The sequence below is a fragment of the Sinocyclocheilus grahami genome, unplaced genomic scaffold, assembly GCF_001515645.1.
Source record: "Sinocyclocheilus grahami isolate Dianchi unplaced genomic scaffold, SAMN03320097.WGS_v1.1 scaffold283.1, whole genome shotgun sequence".
NCBI lineage: Eukaryota > Metazoa > Chordata > Actinopteri > Cypriniformes > Cyprinidae > Sinocyclocheilus > Sinocyclocheilus grahami.
The window spans coordinates 305,178-325,955 of NW_015505462.1; the positions used below are offsets into that span (position 1 = coordinate 305,178).

Sequence of the window (20,778 nt, forward strand, 5' to 3'; positions counted from 1 at the left end):
CTGTTTTTTATATCTAAGATGTGGGGGGGGGAGGGGGGTGTACAATGCTGTTTCATGCATTCAGAGTTGTTTACACTGTTAAAGAGCTGGATTCTCATGCTAAGCATGGACAAAGTTTAAAAAAACAATTCGGACGTATGACGGAGTATTTCTGTGCCAAAAATTCGTACAAGTTTCGGAGAGTTTTTTTCGATCGTGGCTCTTCATGACGTAGACAAGGGTGGAACTCCTTAGATGGGCATTTCTCCTGGAAGAGCGCGCCCGCACACGCAATGACCAGAGTGAGAGCGAGATCGCGCCCATCAACGCGCTTCATCCTGACATTCAGCGCCCAAGTGCTCATCACTCTTTAGCTCCGCCCACGGCGCGCCTCCAGGAGCTTGGCTTTTTCCAGAGAGAATCGTAAAGTTGTATCTTTCGTTTATAAATATGATCAAACTAAAGACTTTTTGGAGATATGAAGGATGCAGTACTACTCTAGGTACTCAAGATTAACATGAGATTGGGTGAAACTGTGTGTGTTATGCCCCCTTTAACTTAAGAATTTGCGTAGTTGTAATTTTTGTTTGTCTTGTTTGCTAGTTTGTTTTTGTCTTAAAGCCTAAAGCGCTACCGTTTCAGAAAAACATTTAAAAAAGAAGATATTTTGGCTGTGGCTGTGGGTTGTGATATTGCAGATATGCTTCATCTGGGGTATAATTGAACTGTTCCGTACCATCAAAAGGCTTGTTGAGTTTGACCCAGTCTTTGAGGATGAAATTGCAGTAGTCTTTGCCATGCCAGAAACGAGTCTCTCCACAAAGTTCAGTACTGCCTATGTAACTTCTTAGCGAACTAGTCTCTAGAACAGATCAACAGAAAATAAATAAATAAATAAAATGCCTTACACAGAGAAACTGTTATGATATAACAATTCATATATACTGTATATCAACTTATAAAGACTGATTAGTTCAATGCCAGCTTCGGTGAATAAGGTTTAGTTGTGTGTGTATAAATTTATAGACACTGGATTTAAGTATCAATATATGCATGGCACACAGATGTGTTTGGTTGTATGTGAGTACTAACCGTAAGGCAGGGGGAGAGAGTGATGCTGGCCGAGAGAGTACGAATCGCTGGAAAGCAGAGAAAGGCTCTTGGTGTAACATTCCCGAGTGAGAGGTGTCCTGGAATTAAGACTATACCTACTGTAATGTTCTACACACAGAACACACACAAACACAGCTTCTGTTATGTAACAGCAATGCATTTGTTATATCCATGTCAAACTTTTATTACTGGACACTTAATGGTCACACTTTATTTTAAGGTCAAATTCTCGCTATTAACAAACCATTAACTATGACTTTTGCCTCAAACTCCTAATTTGCTGCTTATTAATAGTAAGGTAGTTGTTAAGTTTAGGTATTGGGTAGGATTAGGGATGTAGAATATGGCCATGCAGAATATGTGCTTTATAAGTACTAATAAACAGCCAATATATTAATAATAGGCATGCTAGTAAGCAACTAGTTAATAGTGAGAATTGGTCCCTATACTAAAGTGTTACCAATGGTATTTGCACACTCAAAGGTAATGAATGTAATTTTTGCACCACTATCTGCACCAAACCGAAAAGTTTCTCAAGATAAGTTTTACAAATTTAAAAATGCTAGCTAGCTAGCAAAATAAAATAAAATAAAATTAATCAAGATTATGTAAGTTTCAAACAGTAAAAGGGAAGTATATAAAATAGAATCATATCTCTATAACCTGGAGTCTGATGTCACATTTATTTTGTTGAATTCCTCTTACTGGACTCTGTTTCATCAGAGCTGTGGTGACTTTTCTCTGAGGGGGTTCTTAGCAGTCTTCCTGTGGGCAGGTTAAGGTTGTTTTCTCCCTGTTCCTCCACTAAGGGCAAAATTAAGCTCGCACAGATCTCCCCTGGATCCTCCACTGAGCCTGAATCTCCTGCTTTCCCTGCTCCTCCTTCTTCAGTCTGAATTTCTTCTACCACCACGTTAAACTTCATGTCCTCACCCTCCTCCACCGTGGCAACTGACTGCTACAGGACAAAAATGAACACATATAGGCAACACTTTTGTTATTTAATAAGCTTTGAAGCTAATAGCTGCATACCAATAATTATAGTATGCAATAAAAGTATGTACTTTGCTGATTATCAAAAATTCATTAAAAAAATAATACTAAGTTCATATATTTAAATAACTGCTTTAGAAAAAAATCCATTAAAACATTTTAAAGCTTAAAGAGATAGTTCACTCATTATTTATTCACCCTCATTTTGTTCCAAACCTGTGTGTCTTTATTTCTTCTATGGAACATGAAGATATTTTGAAAAATGCCTGTGTTTTTGTCCATATAATGGAAGTCATTGGCCACCAAAACTGCTTTGTTACAATCTTCTTTTGTAAATGATGACTGAATATTCCATTTTTGGGTGAACTATCCCTTATCCATGAACTTAACCCACACATACATTACTTTCATTAATAGTTTCTATCTATCTATCTATCTATCTATCTATCTATCTATCTATCTATCTATCTATCTATCTATCTATCTATCTATCTATCTATCTATCACATTTTATTAATTATCCATTCCTATATATCATATATTTCTAGTTTTTCCATTATTGTGGCAACACTGATTCTCCACCACAAATATTACCCTCTGGGCACCTTTGGTATACTATTTTAAAAACACTCACATATATTGTATGCAACATGGGATGTCTGTCTGTCTTGATTCTGTCTACACTGTCTAGTATTTTATTTTATATATTTTTAAATGGAGTCTTTATTCTGAACTCTCACTCATTTAACAACGAAAACTTCCATGTTAACTATATGGCTAAAGCGCCAGGCTAGCTGTCAGCATGCAGTATGCAGGGAGAACGGTAATGGCCACCCGTGCAGCTTCAGCCCAGGGAAGATATGACTTAAACGATAGTGTAAGTCACTCCAGTCTGAACGAGGGTAAAATGCCCTCTGATGTGTGCGAGTTAATGGCTCATGGGGGATCATAGTGCCCTCGACTTGACAAATGGCAAATGTCAGAGCACTATTCTCCTGGTGGGCATAATTTTATTAAGTGCAAATATCACTGTGCTCCTTAGGAGACGTTTTGAAAGGTTAGACCAACAGCTGTAACAGTTTCATGTATATTAGCAAAGATTTTACAGTTGAGGAGCCCCGCATTGATAGATACAGTCACTCAAGCATGCTAAGAGAAGCCCCTTAGTAAATGCAATAAGTGCCTTCATCTGGGTTCAAATCATGTTTATTTAAAAGCTCAGATCCATATTTAATGACACAATGGCAGGCAGGTAGGCAGCAGGCCGGGAGAGGTGGCATACAGACGAAATCAAGCTCCCATTTAGTAGCCCCAGTCATTTGTTGACTCACTCATCCATGCAGGCCCTTTATATTTAATGTAGCTCTCAGGGGGGAAGGAAAGGCCCAGCGAGAAGGACTGGAATTATCAACCACAGGCCCTTCAAGGGTGCCCCAGATGCTCCGTAATTGCAATTTTACGTTTGCTCGTTGGAAAAAGAAAAGAATAAGAAGGCAGAGGCCCTGAATTACCCGCCACAAAATCAATCCCAGTAAGCATACAACTGAAATGCAGTCTGGACCAGTCCTTTATGAGCACCATTGTTAGAACGGCTACAAAATATAAATCACTACAATTTTAATTTAGGTTAGCTGTCAATGCTTTCAAGTATGAATCACAGATCAATACAATTACTTCATAACATAACACACAAATAAATATGCAGCGGTCCTACAGATGAATTTACATTACATTTTAATGAGTAGCTTTAAACAGAAGATGTAATTTTCAGTTCTGATTGAAAGTTACATGTTCAGAGGCACACATGTTCAGAGGAGGTTTTAGCAGGCATCTGTCAGGTGTGTTTCGACTTCCCCCACTGAGGTCTTTGACAAATATCAGAAAAACCCAGCTGGCAATATGTATGGCATGTTGAAAAACATTGAGGGGCCACTGTGGGCTATCACTCTCAATGGGTCACATTTACAAGAAGTTTATTCCTGTCCAATTCACTTACGCCTCTGTGCCAATAGAGAAGAAGTGATACCATCTATTTCTGATTTGCCCTCTCTCTGTATATAAATCCCTAAAAAATAACAAGGATTTTCTTTTTCTAATTTTATTGTTATTCCTAATAGAATCCAACAAATTAATCTTGGAAAGCACAACTGTTTTCAACACTGATAATATTAAGAAATGTTTAGTGTGCACCAAATCAGCATATTAGAAGGATCATGTGATGGAGTAATAGCAGCTGAAAATCAGTTTTGCCATCACAGGAATAAATAAGAGTTAAAAAAAATACATTATAAATGTATTAAATTTATTATTAAAATAGAAAACAAAGCACAACTGTTTTCAACACTGATAATATTAAGAAATGTTTAGTGTGCACCAAATCAGCATATTAGAAGGATCATGTGATGGAGTAATAGCAGCTGAAAATCAGTTTTGCCATCACAGGAATAAATAAGAGTTAAAAAAATACATTATAAATGTATTAAATTTATTATTAAAATAGAAAAGTTATTTTAAATTGTAATAATATTTGATAATAGAACTATTTGTACTGTATTTTAATCAAATAAATGCAGCCTTGGTGAACATAAGAGACTTAAAAAATGTATAAATAAATAAATAAAAAACAAACTTCTGATCCATAGTGATGGAGCAGAATGGGTTATGAGAGAACGATTGTATGTAGTATAGTAATGGTGATGCTTGCCTATAGAGTAATAGTGGTGGTCTTACATGAGTGAGGCTGGGGGATAGAGCAGGACTGTGCTGAGGGCTTCTTCTCACACTTCCCACATCAGTCAGTCGGTGTTGGGAATCGTCCCATCTTCCATAGGCCAGGTCAATCCCTCCCAGGAAAGCGAGTGACTGGTCAATCACTACCAACTTCTCATGGTGAGCCCAGAGCAATGCTGTGGAGGGCATGTGATCAGGGTGTCGGATGACCTGTCAGTCAATAGAGATGGGCAGCTCGTCAGTTTCCTTTTCTCAACTGCACAAGACATTGGGCAATTATTTACTTAAGAATAATGAAGACTGAGGTTCTGTTAAGAATATCATAATTTTACAGTTGTCACACTGTTTCTTGTATGTTTGTTGTGCACAATATACTATTTATACACTGCAGTTCCCACAAGAAATGAATACTTTTATTTAGCAAGGATGCTTTAAATTAAACAAAAGTGACAGTAAAGACATTTACAATGTTACAAAAGATTTCTATTTCAAATAAATGCTGCTCTTTTGAACTTTATTTCATTAAAGAATCATGAAAACAAATGCATCGGGGTTTCCACATATTTCGCAGCACAGCTGTTTTCAATGTTGATAATAATAATAAATGTTTCTTGAGCACCAATTAAGCATATATTAGACTGATTTCTGAAGGATCATGTGACACTGAAGACTGAAGTAACGGCCGCTGAAATCCAGCTTTGCCATCACAGGAAGAAATTACATCTTAAAATATATTAAAATAGAAAACAGTACTTTTAATTTGTAACAATAGTTCACAATATTATGGTTTTAACTGTTTGATCAAATAAATGCAGACTTGATGAGCAAAAGAGACTTCTTGCAAATACATTTTAAAAATCATTCCGACCCCAAACTTTCGAACGGTATATGAAATACCTAAATAAAATATTACATGTGCCAAAATATGCAATATACAACCAGAACATATGAATATGAGGATAACCTGAAAGATTTTACAAGACCCAATTTGACAAACTCTTTTGCCAATTGATCAAATATCCCAAATATCAGTTAAAGAAATACAGTGGACCATTGGCCAAAAATAACACCACAATGTAGATGGTGTCAACCTTTGCGTGAAACAGCTGCGTCTCCACCAGCTATGGCGAAGCCTCTGGAGGACGCCGCCCCTGGCAGGTGTTTCTACACCAGCAGGGCCCAGGAATACCTCCACCCAGCTGCTTTGCCGCACACATCCTTGGGGTGTGGATCCCAAGCCACTTCCCAGTGTCACTCCTCTGCCTAGACTCAACCAGCACTCCAATAAGATAATGTGACAGCACGTCAATCACACACCGGCCTGGGGTGATACGGTGATGAATACTGCAGTGCTATGGTGCCACAGAAGCTCTGTGGCACCAGGGGAGAAAGCAGACTTGCAGCCTCAGGCTCTTTTGGAGAAGATCGGCAAGGAAGAACCTGACCATCTCCAGACACGATCCGTAGGGTTCCCAACACAGCGATCCCCCTCATTCTACTACAGAGAATTTTGGCAGTGTCCAAACATGATCTAAGTAACATGCTATGCTTGTGTCCGGAGGTAGTGGGCACGCTGGGCACTCTCGTGCTTTCTATGATTTGTTTTGATTGAACCTTAGTTCTTGGAGAGATATGAGTAGACGTAAGAGTGAAAAGCTGATTTGGAGAGGCAGGTCCCCTCTGTAATACTGACATTTCTGGGCAAGATTCTGCTTTTGACAATGTTTGACATACTGATCGACTCACCCTGATGTTAGGGTGAAGTCCCATCAGGGTCTTCTTCGTGTACTCGCTGTTGAGACCCATCACTACCTCGACTTCTTTGAAGAGCAGGACAAATATCTTCACTCCTTCTTGCTGAGTTGACAAAAGACAAAATATTGTTAAACAACTTTTGGACTGGGAACACCAAAAAGAACTGGGTGAACTGCGAGGTGCAACATAATATATGGATGTGTGAGATGTAAAATTAAACTGGCTGAAGTCCAGATTTGAGCAGGTGTTCAGACTCACTGCTTTCCGCTTGAGGACATGGTCTAATCTCCACATGTTCCCGTCTACTACTGGTCGTTTGAGGAAGATTTCTGGGCTTAACCTGAGGGCCATATCAAACCCAATCAATGCTCTGACAACTTTCATTCTTTATTTCTGTTATATTAAAGGGATAGTTCACCCAAAAATGGATTTATGTCGCAATTCATTCAGCCTCATGTTGTTCCAAACATGTATGGCTCTTTTTATTCTACCAAAAACAAAAGGTGAATTTTTAAAGAACATCCTGGGCAATCTTTTCAAAATTCTCCTCCACAGAAAGAAAGTCACACAGTTTAGAACAACAGGGTGAGTAAATAATGACAGAAATTTCAGTTGTTATTTAACTATTCCTTTAAAATATATACTTGTTTGGTTCAGTGGGTATTGTTAAAATGATTAGCCAATGAGCAAATTAGCCAACTACAAAACCATTTATATATTCTTCTCCTTTTGTAAAACATCTCAAATCACATTGCCGTCACAAAAAATAGCAATGGAAAATGGTGCATTAAAAGGTGCGACATAAGCTCTCACAGAATTGTAAAAGCTAGGCACATGGGGAGTAATTGAAACTGATTTTAATCTGTACCACCAGGCTGTGATGAAGATTTCCTCCTTTGCTTCTTCCAGGGCATCAGCTATGGCATCAAAGTATCCAGCTGCGTTGACAAACCTTCAAAAGTAGCACAGGGCGCTTCATTTAAGAACTGTGTCAGGGAACTTCACAGAGATTTAACAGAAAATGTTCTGGTAAGTGTTGCTCAAATGTCGACATAAAAAGAACAAAGAATGAGGGACTAGCTGAATTTCTGAGATTACTGTAATACTTTAAATTAAATCAAAAATATTGTCCAATTTAAATATATTTAGAAATAATGAATTATGTATTTTATTGTTTTCATTGGAGTATCATAATATATTTAAATAATTAATGTGGCAGCATAATTTCTCACCATTTTGATGTAGTGTTTTCTCTAACAGGTGTGAAAGACCCATGGCGGTTTTCCCTCAGAAAGTCCTGTCCAAATATTTGAGAAAACTCATCTATGGAGTGCCCCCACCAATGAGCCTGCCTATATGTGGAGCACTTGATAGTAAGTGCCCTGTCCAAAACAAAAATGCTGATTTAATACGTGTTTTTGTCATTGCAAAAATAAATAAAATGCTTTTATTTTTTTTTTACTGCTAGGGCTATTGCTAGACAATAATACTGCACAGATAGATGATATTAGTAAAATTTGTGAGTAAAAATTGTTTATACAGTCATTATATTCTCATTATACACAGAAAGTACCATAGTATTATGCTATTTTGGGCATGGTAACATGATAATAAAACTATTCTTTAATGCTCTTTGATCATTCAGTAATGCCATTGTATTACCATCACATGGTACTGCAACAGTACTTTTTGTAAGGGCACGGACAAGGAAAAATATTTGAGCTGTGACTTACTGTTGCAGGATGTGTCCTGTATAAAGGCTTTTTCAATATATTCCTCAGAAAGTCCTCAAGTTGCAGCTGTTTGAACAAAATGAAGATTGAAAAACTGAAATAAACATGTTTAAATATAATGACATCAATTGTAGCATAAATTATTCATATATATATTTATATTTACGTATGTGTATATAGTATAGCAATAAAGAGTGAACTGAAAATAATAGATGTAACTTTTCTGCTGATGAGCTGCTCCTCCTTGACGAGGGCATCAGGTCGTCGTGGTAATGCTGGGATGTGTTCTCCATGAATCAGTTTACGGCCTTTGAATGACCTTTTGACTGAGTGACTGTCAAAAAGAGGAAACCTAACTGTCAATATTTAATCATTCATAAGATTGGGGTCGTGTGTCCATGAAAGCACCTCTGATTTGATTAACTGAGAAGTAACAGTGCAGCGAGGCTGAGAAAAGGGTTTTTCGTAGGGTTCGGGGGCGCTAACGAGAATACATCTGGGACAAATTGAGTACACCCAATTGAAAAATGAAAACACTCAAAAAGCAATGGGGTGAATTGTGTTTTCAAGACTTGTGGCATGTTTGTGAGAGAATGTATGCATATAGAGATGAAATTAGTCCAGCACATCTTACATTCGGCCTGGCAGGGGGATTTTTAAGAGGGCCCTGAATTTGAGCAGCTCCTGATGAAGTGCCTGGAAGTGCTTAAAACGACGCTTGATTTTCCACTTGAAATCTCCATGGCTCAACTCTATTGTATACAGGTTGGGATTCAGCACCTTTGAATGGATCATTTCAAGAAACAAGAACTGATTGAATGTTTTTACACATATCTAATTATGAGACATGGTACGGTAACACTTTATAATAACTCTCATTAATAAATAATGAACAAACATTAGATAATTCTTTGCAGATCATTTGTTAATATATATAATAGCTAGAAATGTGGTATAATGGGATTGTTAATGTTTATTAATACATTTATTAAAAAAATTACCCAATCATTAACAGGTCATTATTTCATGTAAATTAAAATGCTTACAAATGTCATTGAACATTCATATGATCTTCAATATGACTTTCATATGATATGATTTCAAATTCGTATAATCATGCACTTCTTGAAAATCTACAAATGACTTTAACAGATGTTATATAATGATTCAACACTTTGGCTGTTATTGAGGTGTGATAAGGGTAAGATTAGGGACAGGTTTGTGGTATGGGTAGGTTTAAGGGTTGGTTAGGGGTCAGAAGTGTACAGGGGTCAGTTTGTTTACTATAAGGGAACACAGTTCAATCTGTTGATATTACATTGTTTTGATAAATAAACAAATAAAGTATTTTCTTGAAAAAATTATTTGTTTTCTCCTGTTGATGTATGATTCAAGGAGTACCCTATTTAATGTTATAAAGTAGTGTACTAATATAAGTGTTGAGGCAATAAAAGCATGTATGGCACCCATATTACAGTTTGTGTAATGTCAGTGTTTAGCTAAACTTAACAAACCACCCTTTACACAAACCTTGTTACAGCAGCTAAGAGTCCAATGCCCATAAAGATACTAATGATTAGTAAACGTTTGTAAACATTTAAAGATGATGAATAGTTTGAACTTTACATTGGGTACTGCAAAAACATGAGCAGATGATTAATACATTATTTGTAAATATGGGTAAACAGGGTGAATTCAGGTGATTTGGGAGACATTTTGCCATCAAGTTGACTACTCATAAAGGTACTAAATGATTAGTAAATGTTTATAAACATTTCCAAAAGATATATAGTTTCCACTTTAGATTGGGTACTGCAAAAACATGAACAAATAATCAATAAATGATTTAAAGTAGCAGAAGTCTACACAATAAACGAAGACCAAAAATATGACCTTTACAGAGTGATTATGAGTTAATGAATAATATGCTAACATGAATAGTTTTGTGAAGTGGGGGAAAAAAAGAGCATTAGGTAATATGTGAACTGAAGTTTAATGACATTTGTTAGCATTCAAAAGTACATTAACAAATAAGCTTTTAATCATTGTATAATTTCCATTCAAATCATTTGTAGATTTTTAAAAAGTGCATGATCATATGAATTAAAAGTTTGACATTTGTATGCATTAACTAATGATCCATTAAGCATTATATAATGTTTGTTAATGATTTATTAATGAAGCTTTTACTCATTGTAAACCATCTGTCAAAACCATTGGAATATTTTTTTTAAAGTGTATGATCATATGAAGTTTAATGACATTTGTAAGCATTTTAATTTACAATAAATAATGGTCTGTTAATCATTAGGTAATGTTTAATAAGTATATTAGTAAACATCAACAAGCACATTATCTCATATTTCTAGATATTTGAATGTATAATAACTAATGAGCTGTTAAGCATTATATAATATTGTTAATAATTTATCAATGAAAGCTATTATAAAGTGTTACCAAGAAAGGTGCAAGTGATTCACTTATAGTGCTTTTATTTTTATTACCCTTGTAGACGTGAATCGCTCCACCTCTGTCACTTGTACTAGGATTGGCACTTCTTCGAGAAATATGACACCATCCAGGGACTTGAATGGAAGAAAGTTGTATATTGCTTGAAAGGATATGTTCCTTGGTTCTGAAAACAATCATAATATTGAAATGTTAGGCTCACTGTAGTGATTATATCTCAAGGGATAATCACATGATCCAGGTGAGAAAACATTGACACACACCTTGATGTTGTAGTAATCATTCAGACTCATGGTGGCCTTGTATTTTAAAATAGTTGATAGCATCTTAGCAATCTAAAAGTACAGCTTTTTTTTTTTAGAAAAAGTTTGTTTGGCTTTTCATCTTTTGAAGTTTTGAAGGCTCCATTTGACTGTCAGCAGGATAGCGATTGAAGACTCCAGCTGGAGGTGTATAGTATGCTGTGTGCTCTGAAGTTTCTCAAGGCTAAATCTGCTCTGCATCAGATAATGATTTTAGTAAGTATGTGCTTTTACCTGCTGAAATTAACATATTTGTTCCTGGAAATATCAATGGACACGCACTGCTTTAAGTTGCACTTAAGCATGAGTTGCACTTTCTGTGAACAGGGTACAACATAGAGCCTGAAACCTTTTCTTCATATAGTCAGTGAGGTGCTTAACATTCAGGACAAAAAATTGATCGTCAGCCTCAGGAGGTCAAAATAAATATTATATGAGCTGGATTTTCTATTTATTTTATATGAGGTTTGCAATTTTTGCAACACTGTTACCACAATCTGTGACATGTTTAAATACAGTATATACAAAACTTGAATTCGTCTAGCAATAAACATTAAATAAACACCGAAATTCAATAAACAACATTAATCAAAAACTTTAATTATGCCAGAATGGGTAAAAAGATGCAAGCAATAGGTTTGCATATTTCGTCTAAATTCACTCAGTAATTTTTGGGGTCAAATTTTAATTTACAGTTACTGATCAACTTATATTTATCAGATTTTTTTTTTTCTAACAGTAACTTGTATAAAAGAGTTGCAGTCAGTATTGAGTATCAGCTGTGCAAAGACTGTGTTTCCATTGCACTACACTGTCTCAGCATCTCAAAGTCCAATATAGAGGCGTATGACACTTTCCTTCTGTGAGGTCAGCTGTCCTGTGAGGTCACGGATGAAAGCGAGGACACAGTACTGTGCAGTTTACCTCCACAGAGGTCAGTATGGCCACTTAAGTCCAGCTCCTCTGGGTCGTCTTGTAGGTCATCTTGGTCCAAGCTGCCAGAGAACTGGCTCATGACTGACTCCAGTCGCTCCAGTTTAGGAGGCCCCTGACGGCCCCTCAGAGACATTTTCACTTAAAGACTTTCATCTACAAAAACAAAGAAAACTATTTCATCACAGAACACAAATACAACAATGCATGACAAATTACAGTATATATTGTTTTTGTGATGATAATACAATACTTTATGCAATATTTTGTGAACTTTATTAGTTATTTAAAAAAAATTGCTTAGTTTTGATGCATCAGTTTTGCTGTCTATAAGATAATTTAAACACAATACATATTTATTCTACTTAATGCAGACACCCCTTCAAATCATTTAGCTGCATTTCAGTGTTTTGTCTGCTAAATACGCATAAATACCACACGTTCTGATTTTTTTCGGTCACTGATAATTCCCCCCATATGCGAAATGCATGAAATATGGATTTAAGATCAGTTGGCTGGTTGCAGCACTTTGGTATTTATATGAGGGGGAAATCTGTTAATGAGGGGCTCCTCCCCTCTCTCCTGACCGGCTCCAGAGCCAATGGCCCAAATGCAAAGTGACAGACAAGTCATCAAAGAACATGGGGATGTAATGTCTTGTGATCCCAGAAAGGGTGACAGACATTGATTTTTTTGCAATCTGACGGTACATGTAATGATGAAAGAAAGGAAAGGTCAGGGTCAAATGGCATGAAAGTGAGGAAATGGCAGGATATCACGCAATGTCATGGGCCACAAACCTTTTCTGCAACTAAACAATGCAAGAAACGCATTTTATTAACTTTATGATTGTTGGCGAAAACACCTGTGTTATGTGAGAGTGCATTAATTTATTTTACATTTTTTTTTAATTTTTTTATTTTAATATGCATAACATTGCACCAAATCTGTTACTTTTGATTTACTTTTTAAGAAAAATGTACTGAATAAATTAAATGTAAATAATGTTTTATGTGTGTGTGTGTATAATTTATTTACATTTCATTGTACTTATTTTATGCCTACTTCAAAATTTTACTTATGAATATTTATCCTTTTTTTTCATTCCAATTTGTGTCTAAGCGAAAGAGAACGCAAAAAACAAACACAGAGAGTATTTTGTGCTTCATTTCACCTGTCATTGCTCCAGTAAGACTGAGAATCTTCCTAATGGCCACGGCAAGGGGCCACCGGCTGCAAGGAGGGGGCCGAGTCAAACACACTTGTGATTTCCTCTCCCAAAAGGACCTTAACATTGGCAAGATAAATGTGGGCAGCGGGCAAAGGTGTTACTCCTTTACCTAGAACAGGTATTACAGACAAATCATTACATTTATCTTGATGCCAGTCTTATGAGACAACTCATTTTCAATTTCAATATGCTAAATGCTAATATAAAAATATTTTTATTATTATTATATTACTATTATTAAAATATTTTAACATAACTTTTTAAATTATATTGTTTTAATAATGTCATTATAATATATGTTGTAATGGATTTTAGACACCTATAATTTTTTTAATGCTCCACAAACAGTTGATCTTTAGTGATATATTTGTTAATTGTAATACATCTATTAAATACTGGCATTGCTCACTGTTAAAAAAAAAACTTTAGTCTGATTTGGGAGGGGTTATCAGACTCAGATTATGAATGACAAAATAAATTTATATAATTCATACTATACATGGTTGAGTACATAGTACATAAGTACATAGTGTATGAGGGCATAGTGTATAGTGCGTCATTTGGGACGCAGATTTAATTTTCTGTAAAGCTGCTTTGCAGCGATTTGTATTGTGAAAAGCGCTATACAAATAAACTTAAATTGAATTGATAAATTCCTCAATACCAACAGCTAAACTTACTTTTAATCAACACAATCATTCATTCGGTCTGAGATCAACAGAGAATGACACTCTGTTATTGTCTGCTCAAAATGTTAACAATTAAAAGACAGTATTTTCATAATATGAGGTTTGCACCCAAATCTTTGTGCCTCTATGTGGTCATTCAGTTAATAAAGCTGCTGTAAAGTACGCAATACTCTTGATATGAGAAACACACAGGACAACGAGTTTACTGGATTTGATTGGATCTGTGTGGGATCCAAATTCATACCTTTATTTAGGCCGCAAATTGTTCATGATAATCATGTGTGTGACAACTGCAATGTAAATAAGGTTATTAGTTTGTGGAGTAATTAGTCTTAATGTGAGTCTATGACAGTACAAACAGGACAGAGGCAATATTATTGTGCAAATGTTCTGCATCAGACTAAATCAATCACCGCTATAACTACACATTCTTTCATTAAAGTGAATTACTAAGCTGGAAGAGGGGAAAAGATCGGAGCTGGGAACAGCAAGAAGGCAAACTAAGAAAATATAGATAGTTCTTACCTCATTTTGAAGCCCATGGAGGAAGAACACTTCTCCTGACTCTCCTAAGAGACAGGAGATTGCAACAGGTTGTCACTACTCTGCTTCTAAACTCAGTCTTAATCTCTGTGGTAACTCAGATAACTGATTTCTGTTAACTTGAGGAGTTTCAGGGTTGTTACCCTCTTTGAAATATGTCAGCAATATGACTGGACAGTTCCATCCACGGCTCTTACAATGTATCATCACACCATAGGGGAACAAGGGAACGGTTTCACTGCACGCTCAAAGCCTCTATTGATAGTGCAAAGCTCTGCCACTGGTGCGAGTGTTTGAAATGTCTGTACCAGGGGTCAGACAGCTACAGCTAATCTCTGTGATGTCATCCCTCATGAGATGGGGACTGGTGGAGGACTGGCCACAGTGGTATTTGTGTTGCTGAGTGAGTAGTGATGTGTCAGCGGTTCAAAATGAGAGACAATCATCATTATGACACGCTGTCACTATTGTACCTGAAATCTAAACTACCTCAGAGCTTGTGTGTTCAGGGTGTATTTTATAGGTAAACACAACAGGATGAACAATATAAAACTGCACGTTACTCAAGATTAAGCCTAAGTTTGTGGCCTTTATCCAATTATAAAGTCAAATATGCAAATAAAACTGTGTTTAGATATACAATGCAACACAATTTTCATAGGTTTGAAATCTGATTGTATGACTCACATGGTTACATTGTTATATTGCATATGGTTCTTAAAGGAATAGTTCACCCTAAAATTAAAATTAGCTGAAAATGCACTCACCCTCAGGCCATGCAAGAATTAGTTTTTCATCAGATTTGGAGAAATTTAGCATTACATCACTTGCTCACCAAAGGATCCTCAGCAGTGAATGGGTGCCGTCAGAATGAGAGTCCAAACAGCTGATAAAAACATCACAGTAATCTTTAAGTAATCCACATGGCGCCAATCAATTAAGGTCTTGTGAAGTGAAAAGCTGTGTGCAATAATCAAATCCATAATTAAGAGGTTTTTAACTTTAAACCATTGCTCCCAGCTAAAATACGACTCTTCTATCCATAATATTGCTTTCTCCAGTGAAAATGTGTCTTGTCTGAATTAGAATAGAAATGTGCACAGATCAAATCTAAACAAAGATGTAAACAAATATGTTGGTGGGCGACAGGAGACAGACTTTTTCACTAGAGGAAACATATTAATGATGATGTGCCTTAATGATGGATTTGTTTCTTACAAACATGCAGCTTTTCACTTCACTTAAGATGTTAATTGATGGACTAGAGTCAAGTCTGTTTGGACTCTGATTACTCAGTTACGATGAAGAAACACACTGCATCTTGGATAGCCTGAGGGTAAGTACATTTTCAGCAAATTTTCATATTTGGGTGACCTATTCCTTTAATAGTACTTTATAGTCCTTTATTCCTCCCAATAGTACACTTTATAGTGAAACCTCTTGGTGTGGATGCATGTAGTTTGGTTACTTACAGCCGCCCCTTCAATAATGTTGATCATTTCACCCTTTGAATGGCTATTTGCCAGACAGAGAAATGTTAGGGTGCACTGTGACATTTCATTTATCCACTCCTTCAGTTTGGATTGTTGGATCACATACATGCTGTTCCACCATGTCACTCTATGCTGTTGATTTGGGCTCAGATGTTTATATAAAGTTGACATATAATTAGCATTTACATTATGCATATTGAGAAAAATTATTAATCAGTGTTTAATATGATATATCTAGACATTTTGTCTAGTTTTAATGTTCTTTCTCTTTTATTTTATTCATTTACTTTTTGGCCAAAAATGTCTGGGTCTTAATCCATTTTAGATGAAGTAACATACAATATCGCTCTGTTTCACTGCGTGACATTTCATGTCATGTAGCCGTCTACTGTGCAGCATTCATTTGTTTGTGTGAGTCCTCGCATGATAGCCACTTGGCTGGCTCAGGTCACGTGACGTCACACAGTCTATTCTTCTCCGCGCGCTAGCAGGAAGTACAAGCGAGAGGCTCATACAGGGATCAGCCATCGTTTAGCCACGTATTAAGCCTTTATCTTCACATTCGTGTGGTTTAGCGATATCTGCATCGTATTTATTTGACACCGGTGATTTAAACTTGTATTGCTCGTCTTCGACATATTGTAAATCGTCCTCTTCGGCGGGCAGACATTTATTGACGTCAGTGCACGTTTATACCATTATTATTTGTGGATCATGTTTTGACGATCGTCATTCTCGCGCGAGCAGACAACGTAGAAAGTGTGAATGGTTTCGTATCCTTTGCTCGCTTTGACAGCTGGTTGCTATGCATCGCCTGCATCTGTGTGTACAGCCATGCAGCAAAGCATGCAACTGTGCTGAGATGTCACGCTGTCTTTTCTAATGCATACAGTAGGTATGTTCAGTCCATGCGCCCATCTTCGCTTCTTATTTTTGGAGTGTTAGTTTGCTATTTTACCTTCCACTTGCTTTCATTGTTCTGCATCACAGTGGTGGGTCAGAATGAACAGAAACCACATGAAAGATGCTGCTTTCTGAGCCTTACTGGGATCATCACATCCCCCTGCCAAAACTGGGACCCTTGCACTCCCGGCTGGTCACTGCCTTTGTTGCCCTGATCTGTTTCATAAACAGCTATGATGGGGACTTTGTCTTTGATGATTCAGAAGCCATCATCAATAACAAGGTGTCACCCTCAACCCTGGTTATTAATTGATTTATTTGTTCAGTTGTTTATTATATAAGTAATAGTTTACCTAAAATCTAAATTCTGACATCATTTGCCTTCGTGTCATTTCAAACCCATGAATCATACATGCAGTACATTTAGTTTTCCATACAGTGACAATGGAGGATGGGGACCGTGGCCGTAGTCAACATTCAGTTTCATTGTATGAAAAAAGCAGCTTTGACATTCTCTTTGTGTAAATGATGATTGGATTTCTTTTTTGGATAAACTATCCATTTAAACATGTATATTGTTGTAATGGTCGGTTGTGATTTCAACACAAAACATGTCACAACCTTAATAGTATAATATTTGAGGACTTTTTGCAGTGTTTACTTTATATACATTGTCTCAACAGATTTCCTTTGTATTATAGCCTTAAGTTTTGTGCATTGACTGTTGTTCTCTCTCTCTCTCTCTCTCTCTCTCTATATATGTATATATAAAATAGCAAATTTTTTAATGCAAACCCATGTGATTTCTACAATTCGTAGGATTTGAATCCTGACACTCCTCTGAGTAACATCTGGAAAAATGACTTTTGGGGAAGTAACCTAAATAGCAACTCCAGTTACAAATCCTACCGGCCGCTGACCGTCCTGACCTTCAGGTACGTTCACCATAAAGACAAAAGAGTCTTTCAATTGCTGCTGGGTGACTGATGATTAACACAAGGTAATAGTCCAACCTGCTTATAGTGTGGACTTGTAATTTTATTCTCAGTGGGAAATCAAAAGAGGTCCCCCGAGTGCTTCCTCACCGAATGCTGCAATAATTGACATTAAAATTGGATGCATATATTGCCTTTTTTCAAACTCCTTTTAGTATTGTTTTTGGCATTTGACTGCAACTGTGAGGAATCTATATAGGGGGCATAATTCATGTCCTGCATGCTGCTAATGAGAATGACATCGTTTTGCATCAGTAATGGCCCGTTAGACCAACTCAACCATAAAAGTTACTCTACAATGCTGTGATGCCATCGCAGCTCTGCTGTTTTATGTTTCAGAAATATACAAAACTTTTGTGATCATTGCACAAGTCAAAAGTTAGTTTTAATCATTGCAATTTGTGGCTTTTACTTATTTTCCCAGGATCAACTACCTCTTGGCTGGTGGACTGCATCCGATTGGCTTCCACGTGCTCAACATTGCCCTCCACTGTGTTATTTCTGTGTTAATGATCGATGTGTTTGCAATATTAATTGGCGGCCTGGTTCACGATGGAAGAGGGGTGAAACTCAATCTTTCTCCAAAAGCTTCCTTCCTGGCTGCACTCTTCTTTGCTGCACATCCAGTTCACACGGAAAGTGTAAGTAGAGTGGGAAGACGTGATTCAGCTGGCCGTCTCTGCCCGGTAAACAATCTCTGACTACAATGCTCCATATCACAATGTTTATTGATGTCGCATGAAATATACATTACAAGGCCCGTGGAGAAGAAAGCTTCACGCAGCTGGTGTGCATCACATAGGTGGGCTCTACAGTCAGCTGTGGCTATTAACAGCTACCGAACGCTCGCTCTGACCTGCCATGGATGCGTCCGAGCACGGTAGAGTCTGCCGTAACTACTCTTTAATCAGGTTCAGAAAGACCGGCCCTGGACCTGGAGGGGGTGCGGTTCAGATAGACCACTGACTTGGGCCTACGGGATGAATCAAAGAAGGTGGCCCCAGGACTCCAGCCAGGGCCGACTGCAGTTCTGTAATGAGTGCTGCCTCCTGCCTTCATCGTTAATTTGGCACTGCCAGAAATACAAGCAATTTCACAGACGAGAGGGCTGCGAAGGATATTTTTATGCTGCCTGTTTTTTTGCCTTTAATGTACAAGCAGGATTTAATTTGTTTAAGTGTAAAATGTGTAGCTGCTGTTAAAAAAATGAATGACCTTGGGCTGGATTTCATGGCCGTGATCTGCTTGATGATGGATGATGCTTGATGAGACGGTGTCCTTTAGCTCTCCAAAAGTATTTAGTTGGAATTGATCTTGTGAATAATCTCCTCTGTTGGCTCTCTGTCTTGTAGGTGGCTGGCATTGTTGGCAGAGCGGATTTGTTGTGTGCCCTCTTTTTTCAGCTCTCTTTTATGGTTTACTGCAAAGCGTTTCAAGGTCAGTTGATAAACTAAAGCACTAGACTCTGATACATATTATGTTATTATGGCACTATGAAATTTAGTGCCACAAAATTTCAAAATAATTTTTAAAAACTTTAAATTTGCAATAATTTACTGCCTTTATTAATCCATATGATTTGGTTTTGATCTGATCCATATGATCTGTGGAACATAAAGGATAAATTTTGAAAATTGCACTGGTTGCTCTTTTAGTCTTTGCTTGGGAACTGAGGTTTTCAGGATTCCAAAAAGGAAACAAAAGCAGCATAAAAGCATCATATAAGCGGTCCATTCAACTTGTCCACTGTATTGCAAGTCTTCTGAAGTCTTACAAAAGCTTTGAGTCAGAAACGGACAGGAATTTAAGTCATTATTCATTTTCAATGATAATTTTATGTCCAGTGGACTGTTAAACTATTCAGACAGATCATTGAAACTGATTTTGTGAACAAATCACACAGACCATTTTTGTAAAATGGATCCACCAAGTAATTGAAAAGATCATACTGATTAGTTCATAAACTGTATGGACTTCTTTAAGGATACTTTTATGGTTGCTTTGTTTGCTGCAGCTTAAAATCTTATCTTGCTTGAAGACATAAAATCTTCTCATCTCGCTTGAGGACTCATTTGTTATAACTGCATAGATAAGAAAGCAAGTCTTGCAAGTTTGTATGTGAATAAATAATGGCAGTTGTTAAATAATGACAGTTGGTAAATAAATCCTTTACAGACACTGCATGTTAGAATCTCTTTATCTCTTACTATCTTTTACTTTGTATCAAGCATATGGTTTAATATAGAGACTCATTAATTTCTCTCTGTAGGTGGTGATAAAAAGTTCTCTGTGTTGTGGATATTTAGCAGCATTCTTCTTTGTGCTGTAGCCATGCTCTGCAAGGAGCAAGGCATTACGGTTTTGGTGAGTGAAAATATGTATCATTTGAGAGAGTTGCAGGTCAAATAAAGTAATATGCTAAAAGCATATATATGTTAGATAACCTCTCACCTATTTTTACAATACAGAGCTTTAGTCATCCATAAAATATCCTGTTCTTCTGTGTCTGGAAGGGAGTGAATGCTGCTTTTGATATTCTCATGGTCTGTAATCTGAATATTTATGAGCTCGCTCACCGGCTGCTGTCCAGGAGAAAGTCAGCTGATGTAAGTGACTTATTCACAGGGTGTCACTCTTTTGGCCCAAACGATCTTTGGATTTGGTTTCTACTTTCTTTTTTTCCACCCAGATTGGTGGGTTGGTGAGTAGCGGTTTGCTTATGAGGCTGGCTCTTCTCTTTCTTGGCGGTTCCTTTCTTTTGTACGCGAGGTGGAGAATCATGGGAACTGGGCCTCCATCTTTCACTGAGGTGGATAACCCAGCATCCTTTGCTGAAAATGTCATCTTGAGGGTAAGCAGCCCTTTCAGTCTGGGTTTTTGAATGGCCCCTTTAAAGTTTTTTGTTTTCTTCTTTCTT

General features: G+C 36.9%; 2 protein-coding genes across 3 annotated transcripts in view; one reads left to right on the forward strand and one right to left on the reverse strand.

Moving 5' to 3' along the window:
* LOC107600399 (phospholipase D1-like) overlaps positions 1-14,732 on the reverse strand; it is a 24,066-nt gene extending 9,334 nt beyond the window's left edge. Inside the window, exons 1-16 of the mRNA XM_016292296.1 lie at positions 14,453-14,732; positions 14,172-14,217; positions 13,182-13,347; positions 11,999-12,163; positions 10,808-10,938; positions 8,938-9,083; positions 8,523-8,637; positions 8,257-8,369; positions 7,803-7,952; positions 7,439-7,522; positions 6,829-6,910; positions 6,562-6,672; positions 4,816-5,025; positions 1,798-2,050; positions 1,072-1,200; positions 716-841 (exon numbers count right to left, since the gene is read on the reverse strand). Coding sequence (XP_016147782.1) covers positions 716-841; positions 1,072-1,200; positions 1,798-2,050; positions 4,816-5,025; positions 6,562-6,672; positions 6,829-6,910; positions 7,439-7,522; positions 7,803-7,952; positions 8,257-8,369; positions 8,523-8,637; positions 8,938-9,083; positions 10,808-10,938; positions 11,999-12,143 — 1,795 coding nt within the window. The 5' untranslated portion in view covers positions 12,144-12,163; positions 13,182-13,347; positions 14,172-14,217; positions 14,453-14,732. The remainder of the gene's footprint in view (positions 1-715; positions 842-1,071; positions 1,201-1,797; positions 2,051-4,815; positions 5,026-6,561; positions 6,673-6,828; positions 6,911-7,438; positions 7,523-7,802; positions 7,953-8,256; positions 8,370-8,522; positions 8,638-8,937; positions 9,084-10,807; positions 10,939-11,998; positions 12,164-13,181; positions 13,348-14,171; positions 14,218-14,452) is intronic.
* A 1,696-nt stretch (positions 14,733-16,428) lies between these two features.
* Positions 16,429-20,778, forward strand: part of LOC107600375 (transmembrane and TPR repeat-containing protein 4-like) — a 12,940-nt gene continuing 8,590 nt past the window's right edge. The window contains exons 1-8 of one of the 2 annotated variants that reach the window (XM_016292249.1): positions 16,429-16,858; positions 16,954-17,149; positions 17,686-17,801; positions 18,286-18,502; positions 19,214-19,298; positions 20,131-20,225; positions 20,375-20,467; positions 20,551-20,712. In XM_016292249.1, coding sequence (XP_016147735.1) covers positions 16,988-17,149; positions 17,686-17,801; positions 18,286-18,502; positions 19,214-19,298; positions 20,131-20,225; positions 20,375-20,467; positions 20,551-20,712 — 930 coding nt within the window. In that variant the 5' untranslated portion in view covers positions 16,429-16,858; positions 16,954-16,987. Of the gene's footprint in view, positions 16,859-16,953; positions 17,150-17,685; positions 17,802-18,285; positions 18,548-19,213; positions 19,299-20,130; positions 20,226-20,374; positions 20,468-20,550; positions 20,713-20,778 lie in introns of both variants that reach the window. The other variant, XM_016292250.1, reaches the window with a different exon arrangement.